General features: G+C 52.2%; 1 protein-coding gene across 7 annotated transcripts in view; it reads left to right on the top strand.

Annotated features, from left to right (window-relative positions):
- CRTAC1 (cartilage acidic protein 1) overlaps nt 1-20,951 on the top strand; it is a 166,268-nt gene that overhangs the window by 107,683 nt on the left and 37,634 nt on the right. For all 7 annotated transcript variants that reach the window (XR_013398205.1, XR_013398206.1, XM_077947067.1 and 4 more), the window contains 4 exons: nt 1,207-1,343; nt 6,961-7,117; nt 16,515-16,649; nt 19,867-20,012. Coding sequence is in view for 5 of the 7 variants with exons in the window: in XM_077947067.1 (XP_077803193.1) it covers nt 1,207-1,343; nt 6,961-7,117; nt 16,515-16,649; nt 19,867-20,012 (575 nt within the window). In the remaining 2 variants the exon portion in view is untranslated. The remainder of the gene's footprint in view (nt 1-1,206; nt 1,344-6,960; nt 7,118-16,514; nt 16,650-19,866; nt 20,013-20,951) is intronic.

Genomic DNA, 20,951 nt, shown 5'->3' with positions numbered 1-20,951 from the left:
AACCGAGGCTCAGAGATACTGGGCAGCGTGCCTCAAGTCTGGAGCCTAGAAGTGGAGTCCAAGCAGAACCAACGCTGGGGCTCCAGATCATTTCCATCACCCTGAGCTCTTGGTGCCCCTGCGCCATGCTGTCTCTCCTCAGTCTAAGCCTGCTGCCTTCTCCCTGGTCCAGACAGTCAAGTTCAGGGTTCTGTCCCCAAGCCCACTCTTCCTCAAGCTCACCTTCCCCGATTCCTTCAGCTGCTCCTCTCCCTGTGTTTCCTCTCCAGCCCAGGGGATAGAACGAGGCCCCCCCTAAACTATGAATACTCGGGGTCTTGCATTAACAAGAAATTAACTAAGGGTGATGGTGGAGGAGAGAGCTCTGCCTTTCAAGTGGTCACTTGAATGGGCTTGCGGCCTCAGCCACCAGCAGTTATTCCCACATCCCCAGAACAAGGCTTCTTAGTCACGAACGAGCTCCAGAGGGCCATAGACCTGAAATGACGTATGGCATATTGTGTGGTGCAAACCTTCGACTCCCTGATCTGAAGGTCCTTCACCTCCCTCCAGTTCTCAAAGGGGCCAGTAATCCAAAAGAGGTGAAAACCACTGCCTTCTGGGGCTCCCCAGTCCTGGGACCAGGGGCCTCCCAGGGCTGCCCAAACTCATCACACCCCAGGCGGAACAACCCCTCACTTCTCACCCCGTCAGAGCTCAACTTCCAGCCCCTTCCTCAGGGAGGACTGAGACCTACTCATGAACCAGAACCATTTCTTCTGAGACCCAAATCAGGTAGGTCCTGTGATCCAGTAGAGAATGTAGGGACAGCACCTGCAGAAAGAGTCATCTTGGGTTGAGTTTGGATATTCCGGTATTGCAGTCCCAGGAGCTCCTTGATGCTGTTGCAGGAGAACGGGGCAGGGCATGAAATCCAGCTGCTGAGAGTCATCTCGGTCACACTGCAGCAGTGGCACTTCTTCCCTAGTTCCTGAGGCCTGGGCCAGCCATCTTCATGAGGCTCCGAGTCTCTTCCCTCAACTGGAAACATCTGAGTGCTCCCCAAACACAGAGGAGTCTCACCTGCTTGAGGTCCTCCTTGCCGCAGATGACCCATCCTCCTCCCGTCCCAAGAACCTTGTGGCAGGTGCCATGAGACATACCCAGAGATCAGAACCGAGACCCTGATCCACTGTCCACCAGCCCTCCCTTTCCTCCTCTCTCCAGGGGTGGCCACATACACCGACAAGTTGTTCAAGTTCCGCAATAACCGGTGGGAAGACATTCTGAGTGATGAGGTCAACGTGGCCCGTGGGGTGGCCAGCCTCTTTGCCGGACGTTCTGTGGCCTGTGTGGACAGAAAGGTGAGTACAGGGGTGCATGGGGGACCTGGGGAGAAGCCATGTGAGAGCCAGGAGAGGAGCCACTGTGTAGACATCCCCTGACAGAGTGGCAGCTCCCACGGTGTCTTGGATAGATTGGGTGCTAAATACCAACAACTAAGACTTGCAGAATGCATTGTTTTGTACCTTTCACATCCTGTCTCCCATGCAGCCCTCCCAGAAACCAGTGAGGAAGCCAGCCAAGGGATCATTGTGTCCTCAGGACGCTTGTGGGGATGGAAGCCTAGCTTGGAGCAGTGACTTGCATGGGAGCCCAAAGCAGTTGAGTGGTGTGGCTAGGACATGAATCCACCTCTTCTAGCTGTAAATCCTGCCTGCATTCATTCACTCAACGAACATTTACTAAGTGCCTCCTGTGTGCCAGGCACTGAGCTGTGGGGCCCTTCGTAAATATTTACGGAGTAAATGAAGGCCCAATGGAGGGGTTCCTAGGTAGGTGAGGGGAGGGTTGCCTCAATATACAAGTACTTTAGTTCATCAATAGCTCCTCCAACGTTTTCATGCCCTGTAAGTGCACCCTACACAGAGGTGCCCCACCCAAACTGGACGGGGAGGAAAGATGGAGTGGGAAGGGGCATGAGCCGCTGCAGCCATCTGCCCAAGGAGGGGGCAGCCGCCCACCCAGGCTTGGGTCCCAGCAGGCCTCGCCAGAGCCAGCAGCTTGCTGCAAAGGTGATTTATCCCTCCTGTCACCTGCTCCCCTGCCGCCCACCTCCTTGGCTTTGTAAACAGTCATCACTAAATCAGGGGCCCAGCTGCTGCCCGGCTGCCACAGGAGAGTCTATGGCCCCCATTCTGGGGGCGGGGGCAAGAGGCTTGGCTCACTTTGGAATTGAGATGGCACTGAGGGGATTGGGGATTCAGTGTGAATCTTTACAGCAGGGGCCTCCAGGCCTTGGGAGAAGGCAGGTGCCAGGTATAAATATTTATTTCTTAACAAGCTGGTGCTGGGAAGAGAAGCCAAGCTGGGCTGTGAAGCCACATTTAGCCTGACCTGAATCTGTGCCACCTGGACTCCTGCCTGGAGGGAGGGGATGGGGAGGCAGCTCTGTGAACAGCCCCAGAGTGTGGGGTGGAGCTGGGGGGTGCCAAACTTGGTCACGGTTAGGGGCCTCTTCCCAGCCTCCTCCTGGTTTCCCATCTCACCCGTTCAGGACCAAGGCTTTTGACACTCAGCTAACGTGGGCAACTTCTCAGAGAACTGGAGGGAGAGGCATGCAGGTTAATCACAAAGAGATGCACTCTGTCCTAACAAGGTCATCTGCACACCCACGCATTTAACCACAGGACAAAGGCACTATGTGAAATGCAAAAAAAAAAAATAATAAATTTAAAAAAATGACCTGGCATGGCAGCACAGGAGGCAGGAGTCCAGAAGCTTGCTCACACCCTGCTCAGCCCCTGACTTCAGTCTCCCAGGCCTCAGAGAACTAGAAAGAAGCCCTACAGTCAATCTGCCAGCAGAGGAGGGTTGCTCTCTGAGTCCAGCCACCGCCTCGGCCATTCCTGGGGCCTGAGGACTGCCAGGGGAGGAATGGAGAGAGGCCAAGGGCAGCCTGGAAGTTGAGAGAGGGTAATGCAGCACGGTGCAGGAAAACACAAGAGCAAGGACAACAGTAACAGCCAATACCTCTTACACTAGGGACATGCCATGCCTTGTGCTGCACGCTTTACCTCCCTCGTCCTACTGAGTCCTCATAAGACACCAACAAGGTAGATGCCATCACTATCCCATTTGACAGATATGGAAACTCGGGCTTTGAGAAATTAGGCAACTTGACCTTGATCACACATGAAGCAACAGGCAAAGCCAGGAATTGAACCTTGCCTGCCTGAAAATGAAGATGCCTTTTAACCCTCAGCCGCCCTGCCCCTGGGTGAAATGATAGCAGACACAAGTTTCTAACTTTATTACAGCACTCACCCTAGTCATCCTTCCTTAGCCCCATAGCCCCTACCTGGGGCAGGCCTTTTAATCTAGCTACCTGGTCAGTGGTTCTCAGTGTAGCCTCTGGGCAAGCGGCAGCAGCATTGCTAGAAATGCACATTCTCAGGCCCTGCCCCACTCCACCCTCCAGACAGACTGAATCAGAAACTCCAGGGGTGGGGCCAGCAATCTGGGGTTCAGCTAGCCCTTCAGGTGACTCTGATGCATGCTCAAGTATGAGACCTTTTGCTCCATAAATGCCTCAGCCCCGCCCCCACTCCGCCACGTGCTGTTCTCTCCCCTTCCACCCCTCACTCGTTCTCTGCTCCAAACCCGGAACATCCGCTTATCCTTTCTCGCCAGCTGCCTCATCACTCACCCACCTTTCTGGATCCAGCTCAAAACTGATCTCTTACAAGAACGTCCTCTGATCAATAATGATTATGCCTCATGTTTATATAGCATTTTTATCTTTTCAAAGACTTTTCACATACGTTGTCTCATTTAATCTTCTCAACAACCCTGCCAGGAAGCAGGGGAAATATGATCCCCATTTAACATCTGAGGAGATGCAGCCTGGAGGCAGCCAGGGATTTACCCAAGGACAACGAGCAGTTAGAGGCAGGCCCTAGACTAGGACCCGGGCTAATGGCCCTGGATCAGGGTTCTCAAAGTGTGGTTCCCAGACCAGCAGTGTCAGCATCATCTGGGAACTTGTTAGAAATGCAGATTCTCATGGCTCACCCCAGACCTGTTGGTCAGAAACTCAGGGGATGGGGCCAGATGTTAAAAAAAAAAAATCTGTGTTTTAACGAGCCCCCCAGGTGATTCTGATGTAGGCTAAAGTGTGGGAACCACTGCATTGGCCCCAAAGCTGCAGAAACATCTTCCTTCCCTTGGAATCATCTCACCCTCCCAGAATTACCGTGGTCAAGTTCACATGTGATTTTCTGCAGTCTTCTACAACCGTAACACATCTGTGTTTGTCAGTTTATCCCCCTGATAAATCAAAGTAAGGAACTAGGCATAACTGAATTTTGTAAATATCCTAATTTCTGGCAGAGTGAATTTCAGTCCACTGAACTTATTGCTCATTTGTTGATGAGACTGCTGCCAGCTGGTAGGGTTGGGAACGGTTTGTGATGGTGCACTTTCCTCTTTGGCCCCTTCATTCACTCTTCATCCAGTCATTCTGCACAGCCTCGGATGGCTGAGAACTTCTCAAAGTTCTCCCCTAATCAAGAAACCTTGTTAGGCCAGGTGTGGTGGCTCAAACCCTTAACCAGCACTTTGGGCATCCAAATCAGGAGGATAGATTGAGACACCAGGAGTTCAAGACCAGCCTCAACAACATAGGGAGACTCTGTCTCTACAACAAACAAAAAAAAAAATTAGCTGGGTGTGGTGGTGCATACCTACAGTCCCAGCTACTTGTGAGGCTGGAGTGGGAGGATCGCTTGAGCCTAGTCGAGGCTGCAGCGAGCCTGAGTGACAAAGGGAGACCTTGTCAAAAAAAAAAAAAAAAGGCTGTACTGTAAAGCAGTGCATCTCAAACTCAGTTTTGCACAGGAATCACATGGCAGTCTTGCTACAATGCAGATTCTGATTCAGCAGATCTTACAGGGGGCGGGGGGGTTTGCTGAGGGTCTACACTTCAAACATGATCCCAGAGGTCACCAGTGCCACTGGTGTAGGGACCACTTTGAGTAGCAAGATTTGTAAAGCACAGATTTCTAGGTAGCAGCATAAAGACTCAGATAACCAAAAGAGAAGGAGCAGAGCAATCTGTAGGGAACAAATTTACCACCTTCTCCAGCTTCACCCCTTGACACTCTCTGCCTTGCATTTTATATTCCAGCAACATTGAACTAACTGCTGTAGTTTCTCTACATACATCCTTCTCTTTCTCATCTCTACTTGGAAGGTTCTTTTCCCTCCAGTTCACCTGAATGAGGCTCCTTTAAGGAAAGCTTTTGGGAACTTCCCATGGTTAGGTGCCCTTCCCCTGGGTTAGGAGCTCCTCTTCTGGGCACCCAGGAAATCCTGTCCATGCTCTCTGCCATATGCTTGTATCATTGTTGATACATCTGTGTCACCCAGGAGACTCTTAACAGGAAACTCTAAGCTCCCTCCTTGGCCTCACCCACCAGTTAGACAGACTCGTGTGGCTCTTCATCAGCTTCCTCAAAGAAAATGATCCCTTCAAAGATTGGCCAAGCACGGTGGTTTACGCCTGTAATTCCAGCACTTTGGGAGGCCCAGGGGGGTGGTTCACTTGAGGTCAGGAGTTCAAGACCAGCCTCACCAATATGGTGAAACCCCATCTCTACTAAAAAATACAAAAATTAGCCAGGAGTGGTGGTGCACGCCTGTAATCCCAGCTACTTGGGAGGCTGAAGCAGGACAATCGCTTGAACCTGGGAGGTGGAGGCCGCAGTGAGCCGAGATCACACCACTGCACTCCAGCTGGGGCAACAGAGCGAGACCCAAACAAACAAACAAAAAAAAACACACACAAAAAAAAAAAACCAAAAAGATATAAAGTTGCTGACCAGTTTGGTGGAACAAGAATTGTGCTCATGGTGCCAATGGATGAGAAATTGAAGCAAGGAAAGGGAACCACCAGTCTTGTTGCCGTGAGCTCAACAGTTTCTCTTAGGTCCTTTTAGGTTTATGGCTTGTCTTCCAAACTAGACTATAAGCAACCTACAGTCAGAGATTTTGTCTTAAGTACATTTATAACACAGCACTTGGCACATCGTTGGAGCTTAAGAAATATTTACTGTCTAATTAATTGGAGGGAAGTGATGAAAAGGATGAGAGAAAAGCCAGAAAACTGATTTAGAAAGTGTGTGGATCTCTTGGGAAGAAGTCATCCATTGAAGAAATAGCACCATTATAACAACAGGCAGAAGAGAAGAGTGTTTCATCAGCGCTGTTTTGGACTAGTGAAGAGAATGACTCTTGCACAGAGGAGCTGGTGCCCAAGGCTGCTCCTGGATGCAAAGGGAAAAGCGAATCTTTGAGACAGTGTTATAAAGACGGAAGTGATATAATATTTCTTCCTGGTAATACGGGGGAAATAAGGGAATGGAAGAGGGAAGTAGGACCCCTGCAAATCTGTGCCTCTTGGGCTACCAAAACAGGGGAATGAAGAAGCGCGGGGTGGGAACAGGGGGAGGGAGATGGCTCAGGAATTTGCTTGTCATCTTGGCTGGAGTGAGCTTGAATGGGAGAGAGAGAGACTGAGAATAATGGGAATTGGTAGATCAATCAATCAGCAAATATTTATTGAGCAGCTACCCTGGCTGGCAGCTGGAGAGAGCTCAGCTGGAGGGAGGCACATTAGAAAATTGTCTATAAAAAGGTGGTTGTGGGGGAGAGGGAGGGATGTATTCTTCTGGAACAGGATGGAAGGAGAAGCAGCCTGCTTTGTTGTACGACTCCCAGGAGTGTCATTCACACGGCAGCCTTTGTGAAAAGCCCCTCTGGAAGTGCGCCATGCACAGCCTGCAAGGCCATTCGCAACAGACCTGGGGAGAAGAACCCAACCCTGTGAAAGAGCTACGGTCCTACCTGGGGTGGGGCGGGGGCGGTTTCTGGGATGAGCCAAGGTGGGCCTGCTCACCGCTTCCTTCCCTTCTTCCTCAGGGCTCTGGACGCTACTCTATCTACATTGCCAATTACGCCTACGGTAATGTGGGCCCTGATGCCCTCATTGAAATGGACCCTGAGGCCAGTGACCTCTCCCAGGGCATTCTGGCTCTCAGAGATGTGGCTGCTGAGGCTGGGGTCAGCAAATATACAGGTACGCAGAGTGACGTGGGAGGCGGTGTGCTGGAGGGGCTGGGGCTGGGGTCCAGGGCCCTGCAAGGCTGAGTCTAATTCATCAGAGACCACAAGGAAAGGGTGGCCTTATGTCCCTGGGGAGGGGAAATAAAGGCTCTATGCCGTCCTGCCACCCACAGAAGGCCTCTCCCACACTGCCTCTCCAAGCGTTGGTGAGATGTCTGGCAGGTATGAGTTTCAGGGCACCCAAGAGGGGACATCTGGCTTGCTGGAAAATGGATGTGAGAACCACATCATCACAACATCGTTCTCTCCCTGGAACCTCTTGCCCCACTCCCTCTGGTAACCTCAGTGATGGGTGAGCAGGTTCTGTAGGAGAAAACTGACAAATCACAAAAGCCAAGATTTAAAGCATTCTTTATTGCCAAATCGCAGATGAAATTATTTACTTACACATAAGCAACCAGGAATTGAGTGCTAAATCCCTAGGCTTCAGCTGGGTCCCATCTCGGATAACTGAGCTCAAAGAATTGTGTTCTTGTTCCAAAACCTCTCCAGCACTTTTTTTTGAAGGCACGCTCCCCCCTCATCTTTCTGGATGGGGGACCTATTGTCAGAGTCTCTGACAGGGAGATCTTTCTAGGCAAGGCTGTTTTTCTAATTCCAGCACGGCTGCTGACTAAACTCTGATAATCTGCCAATAGACTGCTGATGGCAGAGCAATCCAGTTCCTGTTTTGGGTGCCAAAAATCAGGAAGCCAGAGCTGTACATAACAACTTGTCATGTGAACTTAAGCCACACTCACACCTGACCTGCACTTGGGACAGACAGATCCTCTTGTTGGTCAGCCTTCCCGACATATCCATCCCAAAGTGTGCAGCAGAGGCTTCCAAAGTGGCAGCCTTCCTCAGTCTGAATCCTGGGGCTGGAAGGATGGTTGAGGGGTCCTTTGGGGCACCCCCCTGCCTCCAGACACCTGGGTGGTGGCATCATCTCAAAGTCCTGCCCAGAAAGGGTTGTCACTGCCTCTCCTGAGTTTACGATGCCTTTCTCTAACCACCTTTCACCCTGGTGAAAGGGGGGAGATTAATGTTGACCTGTCTGACAAAGTTTCTGGGAACAAATGACTAGACAATAAAATAGTTAGCACAGCTCAAGCCCCAGCTAAGTGCCTGAGAGCTCTGCGCGTGAAGGTACCATGGAAAGGCTGTGTCAGTAATAAACCATGTTTCCCCCGGAAAAGAAATAAACATGCAGGCGCTTCAGCTTAGATTTGTACAGTCAATTTTTCTGAATAGTTCCCAGTTCTGTGCACTGGGCTGGCTTGGCAATTAAGTGCCTTGATCTTGCAAGGGAAGGGGGTGCACTGGGGGAATGAAGCACTTGAAAATGACGAGGTGGAAGGGAGGTAAAGACTGGGAGAGCAGGCTAGATGCAGAATAAAAGAATTTGGAGGTTGCGGCTGAGTTTCAGCACGAAGGGGGCATTGTTCACGCTGATTGGGCTGGCACAGAACCGAGGAGGGGGAAGGAGGAGACCCAGAGGGGGCAGCTGAGGAGCACGGTGGGGATGGAAGCACCAGCCAACTGTGCCGGCTGGGCTAGAAGGACAGGCGGTTCAAGGAAGAAGCAGCAGCTTCGGTGCGGAGGGAGGCTGGGGCAGCTGGCGTGCCCAGAGGACACGTTCGAGCAGCTCTGCAGACTTCCAAAAGCCATTTGGCTGACAAGAACCTATTTGGCCCACCATGTTACTATTCTGTCGGCCCGCCTTCTCCAGCCCACCCTTTCCCTGCCCGCCAAGCCCCCCAACACTACCCTGCAGTCCCCCTTGTCACTCAGCTAATGACACATGGACATCTGGCTGGAAAACCAGCCCAGAGTTCCCCCCACCCCCGAGCCCCAGGAATGGACCCCAAATGTAAGGGCCGCCATGCTGAGCCCGGCCTGATGGCTGAGGCTCTGGGCGCGTGGCCAGCGCTCAGCACCACTCCAGTGCCAGGGGTCCAGAGAAGCTGGGAGGGAAGCAGGCGGAAGGGGCAGGTCACGTCCAGATGTGCACTCAGGGAGCTGGGAGGTCCCTGGAGCCAATACACACAGCACCTGCCTGCTAGACAGCTGTACGACCTGGGAGAACCTCCCATTTTACAAAGAACAGAGCGAGATCCAGGGAGAAGGGACTCGCCCAAGGTCACACAGGAGGTTTGTAGAGAGCTGGCACTTAGAGCCCATCTCCTCCTGACGCCTAAACTGCCACAGCCCTCTGACCTTTCCGATGACCTCCAGCTTGAGAATGCTGCCATCCTGCAAGACAGAAGGGGCTGTGAGGGGAGGCCCACACCCACTGGGAAGACAGCCCCAGGCTGGCACCCGGACTTGAGGCAGCCCCACCCAGGTGGTTGTGGCTGAAGCAGCTGCCTGGCTGAGTGTTCAGAGCAGCGGGGGAGGTCCAGCCACCCCGGGGCGGGCCGGGCAAAGGTGCTACCCAGGCACCGGCCCTCGGCACTGCGGGAGGGGGAGGGGAGGCCTCCTCTCCAGACATTATCCATTCCCGTGGCTGCAGCTGCTCTGCTGGGTCACAGTGCCATCTAGTGGCCAGTGTGCCGGCTCTCGGGGGACTCGAGGGCCCCGGGAGGGTGGCCGAGCGAGAGATTGGGAGAGAGACTGGGGCAGCAGGAAGACCGCTCTCCCATCCCCTGGTCCCCAGCTTCCCCGGCTGCTTGAGGCCTCTTGAAGCCAGGACAGTGCCTGTAGCTGCCCTGCCTGGGAATCCTGGAAATTGGGCTCTGGCCATGGCCTGGGCTCTGGCCATGTCCAAGGCCCTGGCATGGAACCAGATGGAACCAGAGGAGGGAAAGGTGGGAGGCAGGAGTCCTGCACTGCCTCTACAGTCCAGGCCCCCGTGACCTTGGGCATGCCCCTCAGCTTCTCTAAGGGCATTGAGCTAGCAGGTGAGGGGACGGGGTTTGGAGCCAGGCCACAGGTGCAGGTTCAGCCTACCCCGTGCATTACAGCCTAGGCAGTAGTGGGCACACTATTCTCCCAGCCTCAATTTTCTCGCCTTCAAAATGGGACTGTTGTGAGAATGAAAGGAGGTGCACATGGGACATGGCTGGCACATGGCTTGGCACACGGATGGTGCCTACGGAGTATAGCAAATACCAATACCTCCTGCTCTGAGGCTCTGCCAGAGCGATGCCAGGGCCCTCTGCTGGGCATCTCCTGGGTACAGGGAGCACTGTGCAAGGCACAGGGGGGTGCACAAGAGAAGCAGGCCCAGCCCCTGCCTGGGAAACATTCTCTGTGTGTCCCCTCAAACCTCCAGTCCTGGGCATGGCCAGTGGGATCTTCATCCCCATCCCCCATGGAGTTCATCTCTCTGCTCTCCTTCCCGCCTGCCCGGCCTCCCGCAGGCCTTGCCTCCTCCCCAGGAACTCTGCATTTTGGCCTCACCCTTTGAGGCAGCATCTGTCCAGGCTGCAAGGTGGTGATTAAAGAAGCCTTAAAAGAAATTCAGAAAGAAAATGAAGGTGGATTTATGATGTCGGGTGGGGAGTTTTGCTGTTGGCTGGGAGCGGTGTGGAACAAAGCGGAGGGCAGACCTGATTTATAGGAAGTCATTATTGAAGGAGACGGAGATGCCTAAAGCCCAGCTGAGGCCTTCTGGCAGATCCTCACCAGCGAGCTCAACCAGGGGCCACAGAGTGGGGGCCAAGGGGCCTCCTAACTTCCCAGGCGGGCGCTGGCCTTTCATCGGGAGTGAAGCCAGATCTGACAGCCAAGGACCAGGCAGGGCTGGAGTGACAGGCTCCCAAGCCAGGGCCCGGGACCCCCAGGGAGTGCAGCATGGGCCTGCTAGGGGTACTCAAAGCCCAGGACACACAGAGACCATTTTCCAGGGGTGTCAGATGCATTTGATGAGTATCAGGGGGAACATTATGTTTCTTTTAAAACAAACACAGATATGTTACAGAATTGAAATGTAATTTTTGTGTGCATTTTTCTCAGCTAACACAGGAGATTTTAAAGAAATGTCAAGCCTGTGGCTAGCCACTCCAGGTTATACCCCCAGGCTACACCCCCAGCTTTGCCACTGCAAATCCCTCCTCTGTCAAGAGGAAACAAATGATGGGGCCTGTCCTGCTGCCCCACCCCTTGCCGTAACATTCTGCAGACACAGGGCAGGAAGGACGAGGGTGGGTGTGTCCTTGTCTAATACCCACCACACAGAATAGTCAAGTCCTGCCCAGCTTCTGAAGGCTCCCAGAAGGCTTGGGAGTGGCAACACCAGCACCTACATAGTTACCTTGTCTTATAATTTTTCAGGAAATTTAGGATGAGAGACCCTGTTACCATCCCGTACTTGATCCTCACACCCCATTCTGCAGCATGTGCACACACACACACGCACGCGCACACGCACACACGCACACGCACACACTCTGCCCATTCCTGCACCACGTTTCCAGCATCTCTGCCCTACTCATTTACAATATCTTGGATGCTCTTGGCAGCCTGCAAATCATGGCGTCCACCAGAAACATGTTTCTGTTAAGGTTCTATTCAGCAGATGGCCAAGTTCCCTGGCTGAGGGGGCTTACCTCAGAGTCTCCGCTGATGCAGAGGGTGCAGGGCTAGATGGGCACAGGGATCGGCCCCCAACACGCTTATCCTGTGTCCACCCTGGAGGATTCATTCATTGCAAAGTAAGCTAGTAGCAGTCTTGGAGATCTTCTCAATTCCCACCCACTTTACAGGAAGGAAACTGAGGCCTGGAGAGCATGCTTCCCGTGATCCTGCAGGAGGGGAGGCGCAGAGGCCAGGCAGGAGCCAAGAGGCTTTACCTTAGCACCGCGAATCCGTGTGCTGCCTCATCCCTGGGTCCTCAGACCCACAGCTTGGAGAAGTTCAGCGGCATGCACACACCCCCTCCTCACCACCTTTCCCTGTCTCACCCCCCAGTCCCTGAGGGCTGGCCTAAATGCAGTCTGAGAGATGGATTGCCTGCACCTGACTTGTACTTTGGTCTGCATTGCCAGCGTGCCAGGGCTCAGAGGTAGAGGGATGGTTCTTGAGGACAACCAAGGCTGCCCTATCAGGGTTGGGCTCAATGAACAGATCATCAGAGTGCCAGAATGTGGCTGGAGGAAATGGAGACCTCAAAGGGGCATTTTTCCCTCTAACCCCACCCCCTACCCAGCCTGGCGGGCAGAGTGAGCAGAAGCCTTCAGCAGGGATGGGCAGGGAGGAGCACTCACACCCCAACAGCCGAACAAGGAGGCCTTTGAAGCTTGAAAGTGCTGGGAAAAATAAAGGGATATTATTCACCCAGCAGGTGGTAAATAGTCCCAGCTAATGACTATGTGGCACCTGACATTTTCCAAGGCACCTTCCAAAGACCAGCTCACTTAATATTTATGACAACCCCGAGAAGGAGCCATTATTATTACCACTCTTATGTTCTAGCTGAGAAAACAGAAGCCCAGGAAGGTTCAGTAATGAGACCAAGGTCACACAGCTCAAACTTGGACTTTCTGACCCCCGGTCCTGTAGTGTCTCCCACCACCAGTGCTGCCTCTCCAGCCCTAAGAGAATGCGCTGGCCTCAAATTATAAAAGAATTAATTGATGCAAGGTGGAGTTAATTCCCTGTTAGAACATCATTCTCCAAAGCTAAATAAAGATGTTCCTAACAGCCCCCTGGGTGACCAAATTTGGTGTGTGCTAAACCTTAAGAGATGGAGGAGAGGGAGGGTGTGACAAAGGAGAGAGGAGAGGAGGGGAAAGTCCTGGTAGAAGACATTTACTGAATAATTGGCCTTTGACATTGGCCTGGTAGGGAGTAGGCATGGCAGCCTACATAATGATGGGTGGATTCTATTGGTTTGAAGATTTGCTTGTCGACCTGGGAGTCATCTCCCTGTGGCATCAGTGAGGGGTGCAGGTACCTGGCTGCCCCACCTCAGCCCCCAGTTGGGCCTCCATCGTTAAAGCTGCTGGGACTGGCGCCCAGGAGGCCAGCTTCCTGACTGTCGACTCACCTGCTCCCCAACTATGCAGCCAACTTGCCGAAAAGGAGGTGTGGGTAACATCTCTGTTATGGTCCGGTTGCCATGGCAATAAATTGTGGCTAATTAGTAGTGTGGTTACCATGGCAATTTTCTAGTAATTACAGGTTACAAATGGTACAAGGCTTCAACCCAACCCAATTAGTTAATTAGAAAGATTTAGAAATTTGTCCAAAAGGGAAATAACCTGCTTTGTAGAAAATGAAGGGAATGTGTCACAGCTTGGGAGCCAGAGGCAGAGAGGAAATTGGAGGATGTGGAAGCGGAGGAAGAAGGATGAAGCTGTGTGGAGGCAAGTCCCTGAGTCCCACCTGGAATTTCCAGGGGCCCGGGCAGGGCCAAGGGATTCTCACAGAAGCTGGTAAGACCAGGGCAGGGACAGCTGCCAGCAACCACTTAGTGGCACCTCTTTTAATGGACAGAGGTGGTGCCCAGGTTGTGACCCCACATCCTTTCCTGCTAGCTTTAGGACAGGCCTCTGGCAGCCACCCATGCCACTCCATAGCTCCCATCATAAAGAGTGCATGCTGTGTCTTGGAGGACATTCCAGAGGAGCAATGTGAATTCAGCGGCTTCATTTTCATGTGGCTTGGGCTCTCTTTGGCAGCTAATGAGATTATCTGGGAGGAATCTGGGAGGCATCCAGCCCAGAATGTGTTAACTATGAGCGCAATAAGAGTGGCAGTGCCATCGCCCCACCCCATCTCCCTGGCCCCAAATGCCAGCTCTGATGGGCAGGCTCCATTTGCATAGGCGAAAAAGGCCCCATGATTTCCCCTGGGGGCATCTCTCAGAGGATGGGAGGCACCTAGAGACCAAGAGAACCCCTGTCTCAAATAAGCATGGTCACTTTGGGGAAAACCCTTTGCCCCATCCAGAGGCGGGTGGGGGTGAGGGAGGCCTGGCCTTTCTTTACATAGGTCTGCTTGAGCTTTATTTTTTTAAAAATCAAGTTCTTCTGGAGTGCTCTGATAACTCTTTTTATTATAGTAAACAACCTTTTAGAGCAGTATTTTCAAACTTTAATGCACACATAAACCACCCAGGGGTCTTGTTAGAATGCAGGTTCTGATTCCATTGGGGGCCTGAGATTCTGCAATTCTAGCAAGCTCCCAGGTGACACTCCTGCAACTGCTTCTCAGACCTGGCTCTGAGCAGCAAGCTGCTGCAGCATCCACAGAGCCCTTCATACAGCTCATCGTACAACATGAGGTTTTGAAATAATGTAGACACTGTGGAATGGCCAAATTGAGCTAATCAACATATGCATTACCTCACATACTTTTTTAATGTGGTGGCAACCCTTAAAATCTACTCTCTTAGCAAGTTCAAGTATATAGTGCATTCTTATTAACTAAAGTCACCATGTTGTACAATGGATCCCTTGAACTTATTCCTCCCGTTAAACTGAAATGTTGTATCCTTTGACCAACATTTCCCCAACACCCCTACCCCTAGCCCCTAGTAAACACTATTCTACTCTCTGCTTCTATGAGTTCAACTTTTTTAGATTCCACGTATAAGTGAGATCATGTGGTATTTGCTTCTCTGTGCCTGGCTTATTTCACTTAGCATAATGTCCTCCAGGTTCATCCACGTTGTCACAAATGACAGGATTTTCTCCTTTAAAGCTGAGTAATACTATTACGTATATATATCACGTTTTCTTTTTCATTCATCCATTGATGGACACTTCATATCTTCATTCCGTATCTTGGCTATTGTGAATAATGCTGCAGTGAACCTCGGAGTGCAGATATCTCTTCAACACATTGATTTCATTTCCTTTGGATATATATACCCAGTAGTGGGATTGCTGGATCATATGGTAGTTCTATTTTTAATTTTTAAGGAGTCTCATGCTTTTTTTTATAATGTCTGTACTCATTTACATTCCCACCACCAGTATACAAGGGTACCCTTTTCTCTACACCCTTGCCAACACATGTCATCTTTCATCTTTTTGATAATGGTCATTCTGACAGGTGTATCTTACCTCATTTGGTCCTCTCAAAACCCCAAAGTAGAAAAGGCAGGTCGGACTCTCCCCCATTTTACAAATGAGGAAACTGAGGCTCAAGGGTAACGTAAATTTCGCAGGGCCACAGAGCTTGTTAGAAGCCAGGATGGGGCTAGAATCCATGTCTTGATCCTGGTCAAGCCATTTTCTGCACAGTATTTCCAGTGTTTGGGGGCGTGGCTCAGGGAAGGCTTTCTCAGGGCAGATTTGTGTTCCTGGGAGCTGCAGGTGGGGCCTGGCAAGCAGAGAGCCTTCATTTGAAACCCACTGGGTGGGGGTGGTTTGTTCAGGACGTATTAAGGTTAGACTTCTTGACATGGATAGCTCAAATTTGATCTTAGAGACTTCAAAGCCCAATGTGGAGCTGGCTTGATTTCTTTCCTTTTTGAAAAACATATATACTTTATTGGATTTCTTCCTTTCAAACTACAGAAGCAGTTCTTGTTGCAACAAGTCAAACACCACAAAGACATTCAAAGAAAAAAGGCCAACTATCGTTTCTCTTTCCCTCCCCAAATCCTACCCCATCAAGGAAGGTAGCCAGTGTTCACAGCTTGGGGTGTGGCCTTTCCCGCTTTTCTCCAAACTGAATAAGCCTGCACAAACATGTGTATCCAGAACTAGCATGTATTTTCCTATTTTAAAAAATAAAAGCAAGATCACCCAATACCATTACTTGGTGAACTGCTGATTCTTTCAACCATATATAAACAGGCATTCCTCCAAGTCAATCCATATGGATCTATGCAGTCTTTTTACTGCAGAATGGTTTGTCATATGGATGCTCCGTAATCCATTCAACTCCTTCACTATCAATGGACGTAATTGTTTAACGTCAAACAAAGCAAAGTAAGCATCCTCGTACCTACAGCTGGGACCTGTTCCTACAGGTTCTTAAAGCTAGGACATACCCAGTGGTCTGGACCAGCATACATATGACTCAAAGCGGGAGTCAGGAGGCTGTCGGGGGATCTGTGACTTCACTAAAATGGCATGCTTAGAGCTGGGTTTAGGATTATTGTGGGTTTAGGATTTAAGATGATTGTTCAGCCACTTAGAAGGGGAAGGCAGGCGCTGACCTCTGTGTGGGGTCCCCATGTCCTGTCGAGCTCCTTCCTTCCCTCTTCATCAGTGTTGTCACCTTCCACGCAGGTTCATGGAGACCGTGAGCCCAGATTTAGGCTCAGGAAAGCACGGGAAGGAGAATTCCCTCCGGGATCCTCTGAGGAGCCTCCGGTGCAGTTCCCCCCAGGCCTCAGAGGCAGCCCTGTCCTCCAGGTGGGCCTGGGGCTTTGCTTCTGCCACTCACTGTGGGTTGATGTCTTTTCCTAGGGGGCCGAGGCGTCAGCGTGGGCCCCATCCTCAGCAGCAGTGCCTCAGATATCTTCTGCGACAATGAGAATGGGCCTAATTTCCTTTTCCACAACCGGGGCGATGGCACCTTTGTGGACGCTGCGGCCAGTGCGGGTAAGTGGAGGCAGCCATGCCCTGTGCGCCCTGACCCCTCACCCCAGAACCACAGAGGACTCCAGACCTCCCTGCCCCCTCCAGCATGGTCTCTTCTGGCTGCAGGGAGAGCAGGACAAGTCATCGTCTGCACCACACAGGAGAAACGCTGCTTGTCACTTCCTATTCCCTAGCTCCCATGGCTCCAGCCACAGGGAGTGTTTGCTGCTGGGGAAAGGGGTCTGAAACTCCTGCCCATTGTCCTGCCCAATATCTGAGATTGCCCACAACCCTCCAAGTCCCGCTTGTGTCTCTCAGCATCAACCTATCCTCCAAGCTGCCTCTCCCCACCTTGCCCCCCTCCCACATTTATCTTCAACATTCAGTTCAATACAGTGAGCATTCATGGAGCCCCTGCTAAGCATCAGGTTGGCGCTGGGAACCAGGGATGCCCACTTGAATCAGGCTAAGACCACCCCACACACAGAAAAGGCATTGACATTCTAGAAACAGAAATAGACAAAAATATCCTCCTCTAATAAGAAGCAGGATAAAAGCCACACAAAATAGTGCCCCAGGCCCCCAGCTCTGCTTCTCCTCCTTCCTCTGCACTCATCCCCCACCCACCTCAGGGCCTTTGCACCTGCCATGGCCTCTGCCTGGACTGCCCTCCCCCTTCTCTACCTGCAGAATGTCTGTTTAGCCTTCATCGTTCACCTGAAATATCACCTCTGCAGAGATTTTCCTGACTCCCCTGTGCCACCTAGCAGAGACTGGCCCTTCCTCCTCCTGCTGCCCCTGGCATGCACACCTCACTCAGGCTCCACATTGCCATCATGGTCTGTCTATGAGCTTTACAAGGACCGGGTCACGGTTCTATTCATTCTTGACACAAGGCTTGGCACCCAGTGCCCACCCGGTAAATTCTGCTGAATGGCAAAGTGGACACCCTGCAAGTTTTCGGACGTATGATTACATCCCACGTGCCCCTGACCATTTCCCCCCACCTTGCCAACGAATGGGAGGTTTGATTTCACCTCCTTCTTGGAGGCATGGGGAAGAGTTCCGGCCTACAGGAGTGGTGAGTGGGATCTAGACACGTAGATCAAGGGTCCTGCAAGCTCTGGCTCTTGCCGGCAGTTCACATCACATCCCTGCATGTGTGCCAGTCCGTTCTCTTGGATTCTTGGACTTACGAGTACCTACCACCCCAGCTTTCTGCCCAGGAGCTCCATTGTGGGGACCTACTGGCCCAGAACACACACCCACCCCCAGCTTTTTGCCATTCAGCCCCCAATCTTGCCTTACGTCTTGTCCTTCTCTGGCAAGGCTGAAGTTGGGCTCCCCTGGCCTGTCCTCCCACCTGGCTCACCCCTCCTAGTGCTATCCTTTGGCAGCAAATTTTCTCATTGCTGAAAAATCATAAAGCAAAGGGGAGGGGATAGTGGAGAAAATCTAGAGGATTTGATAAGGTGTTAAAGAGATGGAAGCAGAGGTGAGCGAACAAGTTGGAGTGGGAGAAGGTATCAGGCGGGAGGAGAGAGGAAAGGTGCTAGGCCCGTAATTGAAAGTCAGAATGATTGCAGGGGTTTAACAAGACATGTCAAGAGGGCATTCATCACCCAAACAGATGCTGCTGTGAAATGCAGCCTGGCACCGATTATTCCCGTGAAAGGGAACCAGCTCCTTGTCAAGGTGCCTCATAGATAGGAGAGAAATGGGCCAATGCAGAAGGCTACCGATATTTGGGCCAGGGAGTTTGGCAGAGAATTAATGGAGTGTTAATCCTAGAGATTGGAGGCTGCCCCTAGTCTCTGCAAACCCTCTTTCTCAAGCCCAGGTCTCACTGCCTCTTCTCCCCACTCCTCCCCCCAACTCCTTCCCTCCCCCAGGAGGACACTCAGCCTCCAGGGTTCTCAGGGGGCCCCACCCTGCCTTCTGGCAAGAGCTCCCTGTGTCCTGGGGTCTCTGATCCCCACAGCCTATTACATTGTCCTGTGGCCTGCCATCCCAGAGAGCCTGACGACCCATAGCTATTTGTCCTCTGAGAGTCAACGTGGGTGGGTGCTTAGAGTCGCATTCACCTTTGTCTCTCAGCTATGCGCTGGCCAGTGGGCCGCTAGGAGGTCAGGCCATCGCTCTGGGCAAAGCCACCCTCTGTCCTCCCCCAGGACCCACTCAGTGGATGGTATAAGCAGGTGGCATTGGGCACAGAGGCTTCACTTTCCAGATCTCGCCAGGCATGCTGTGGGCTTCTCTGTCGTGGCTGTAGTATTTCCTCTGCTGTCACCCACGTCCCGGGTTTGCCTTCTGTCATGTTATTTATGTCTGTGCACTCATTCAGCAAGTATTTACTGAAAACTACCAGGCAACCACAGGCCCTGAGATAGACTTGGCGTGTACCCAAGTGAACTGAGAAGAGAGTCCTGACCTCATGGAATGTCAGGGCTAGTGGGAAAACCAGACCCTAACAAGTCAGCCACAAAGGAACATAACTGCACATTGTGATCAGCATGTTGGAGGAGAAGACTAGAAGGCTGTCAGGGAGACTGACAGGGTGGGCAAGATGAGCTGTCTCAGATGGGTGGTCAGGGAGGGCTTCCTGCAGGAGGTGACATTGTGGCTGAGAGCAGAATAATCAGGAGCTGGGTAACCTAGAGCTAGAGGGAGAGCATCCCAGGTAGAGTGACCAGCTTGAGAAAAGGCCCAGGAGCTGGAAAGATGGGGAGAGTGGGACCAGATCAAGACCAGATAAGGTGGACAGGACCATGGTCAGGCAGAGCCCTGTGCTCCCCAGGCAGGAATTAGAAGAATTAGAACTTTGCCCAAGAGGATTGGAGGGCGTGATCAGCTTAAGCAAAAGAGTGGCATGATCAGCTTAATGTCTTCCAGTGGCAGTGTTAGGGGAAGCTGGGAAGAGCCTTTGTTCCTCCAGAATTTCCCCCAGTCTCCCTCCCCCAACTCATGCCGCCCCCAAACAGGGTAAAAATAATATGCATGCTGGGCAAACACAGCTTGAACACAAGTCTCGGGTCTTCTTTCAAACCACATGACTGTCCCACCTCCTGCCCCTATAGAGAGCTAGAGAGCTTCTGAGACTGCAGCTGTGTCTCCCGTATCTCCTCCCAGGAATAAGGTGAGAGTCACCCTCCCTAGTTGCTTGTCACAGAGCTAGAGCAGGGTGTTTGTGGAGTGTACAGGGGATGCCGCCCTGAGAGTTCCTGCCTCTCCTCCCCAGGTGTGGACGACCCCCACCAGCACGGGCGAGGTGTCGCCCTGGCTGACTTCAACCGTGATGGCAAAGTGGACATCGTCTATGGCAACTGGAATGGCCCCCACCGCCTCTATCTGCAGATGAGTGCCCATGGGAAGGCCCGCTTTCGGGTAAGAAGGGGCCTCACCCCTGGAGTTCAAGACCAGCCTAGCCAACATGGCCAAAGCCTGTCTCTACTAAAAACACAAAAAATTAGCCAGATGTGGTGGTGCATGCCTATAATCCCAGCTACTCCAATAGCTGAGGCACAAGAATCTTGAGCCCAGGAGGTGGAGGTTGCAGTGAGCTGAGATCCTGCTACTGCACTCAGTCACCAGGCTGCAGGCTGGCATGAGCAGGGCTCAGGGCTCTCAGGGCCCAGGGTGGGGGTGGTGTGACAAGGAAGGTTACACCAGGGGATGAGGGACTACAGCTGGGCTGCTGTAGGAGCTCTGGAGCCAAGAGTAGGAAGAGCCAGGTCAGCAGAGGGAGGCAGGAGAGCAGCCTCCGAGGGGGGCTGGAGCCCTGGGAGGTGGGCTGCACTATCTGGATCCAGGCCACTTTTCCCGGTGGCTCCTGGAATGGATCCAGGAGCTAGAGCAGGGTGAGTGTTTGTGGAGTGTGCAGGGAATACAGGATGGCGTCCCCTGCACACTCCACAAAAGCCCAGCCTCAGCTTTTCAGACCTTTTCAGACTGACGTTCAGACCAAGGGCAAAGTGGTGGAGAGAATGGAAGATTGAAGCCACGGAGTTCCCAACAGCTGCCCCTAAAGACAAACAGCAGATGGCAGGCAAGGTGGCCTCCGAGCCCCTCTGTGCCGCTCCCTGAGCTGTTGATAGAACAATGCCAAGAATTCTTCAAAAGGGCTGTTAGTTACAGTGATGGAGGTGCCACCAGCATGAGGGGCATGGCTTTGGGACTTTCTCAGGGAGGACAACAGAGGGAGTGGGCTGGTTGAAGCTGATCTCAGGGAGCCAGGACTGATCTCAGGGAGCCAGGACTGATCTCAGGGAGCCAGGACTGCTCTGCAGGTACCTAGGTCTGCCAGAAACCCCTGAGGAAACGGGA

Source organism: Macaca mulatta, chromosome 9, assembly GCF_049350105.2.
Source record: "Macaca mulatta isolate MMU2019108-1 chromosome 9, T2T-MMU8v2.0, whole genome shotgun sequence".
In the NCBI taxonomy this organism is placed as follows: Eukaryota; Metazoa; Chordata; class Mammalia; order Primates; family Cercopithecidae; genus Macaca; species Macaca mulatta.
The sequence above is the reverse complement of the archived record's forward strand: the minus strand, read 5'-3'. Positions and strand labels throughout refer to the sequence as shown.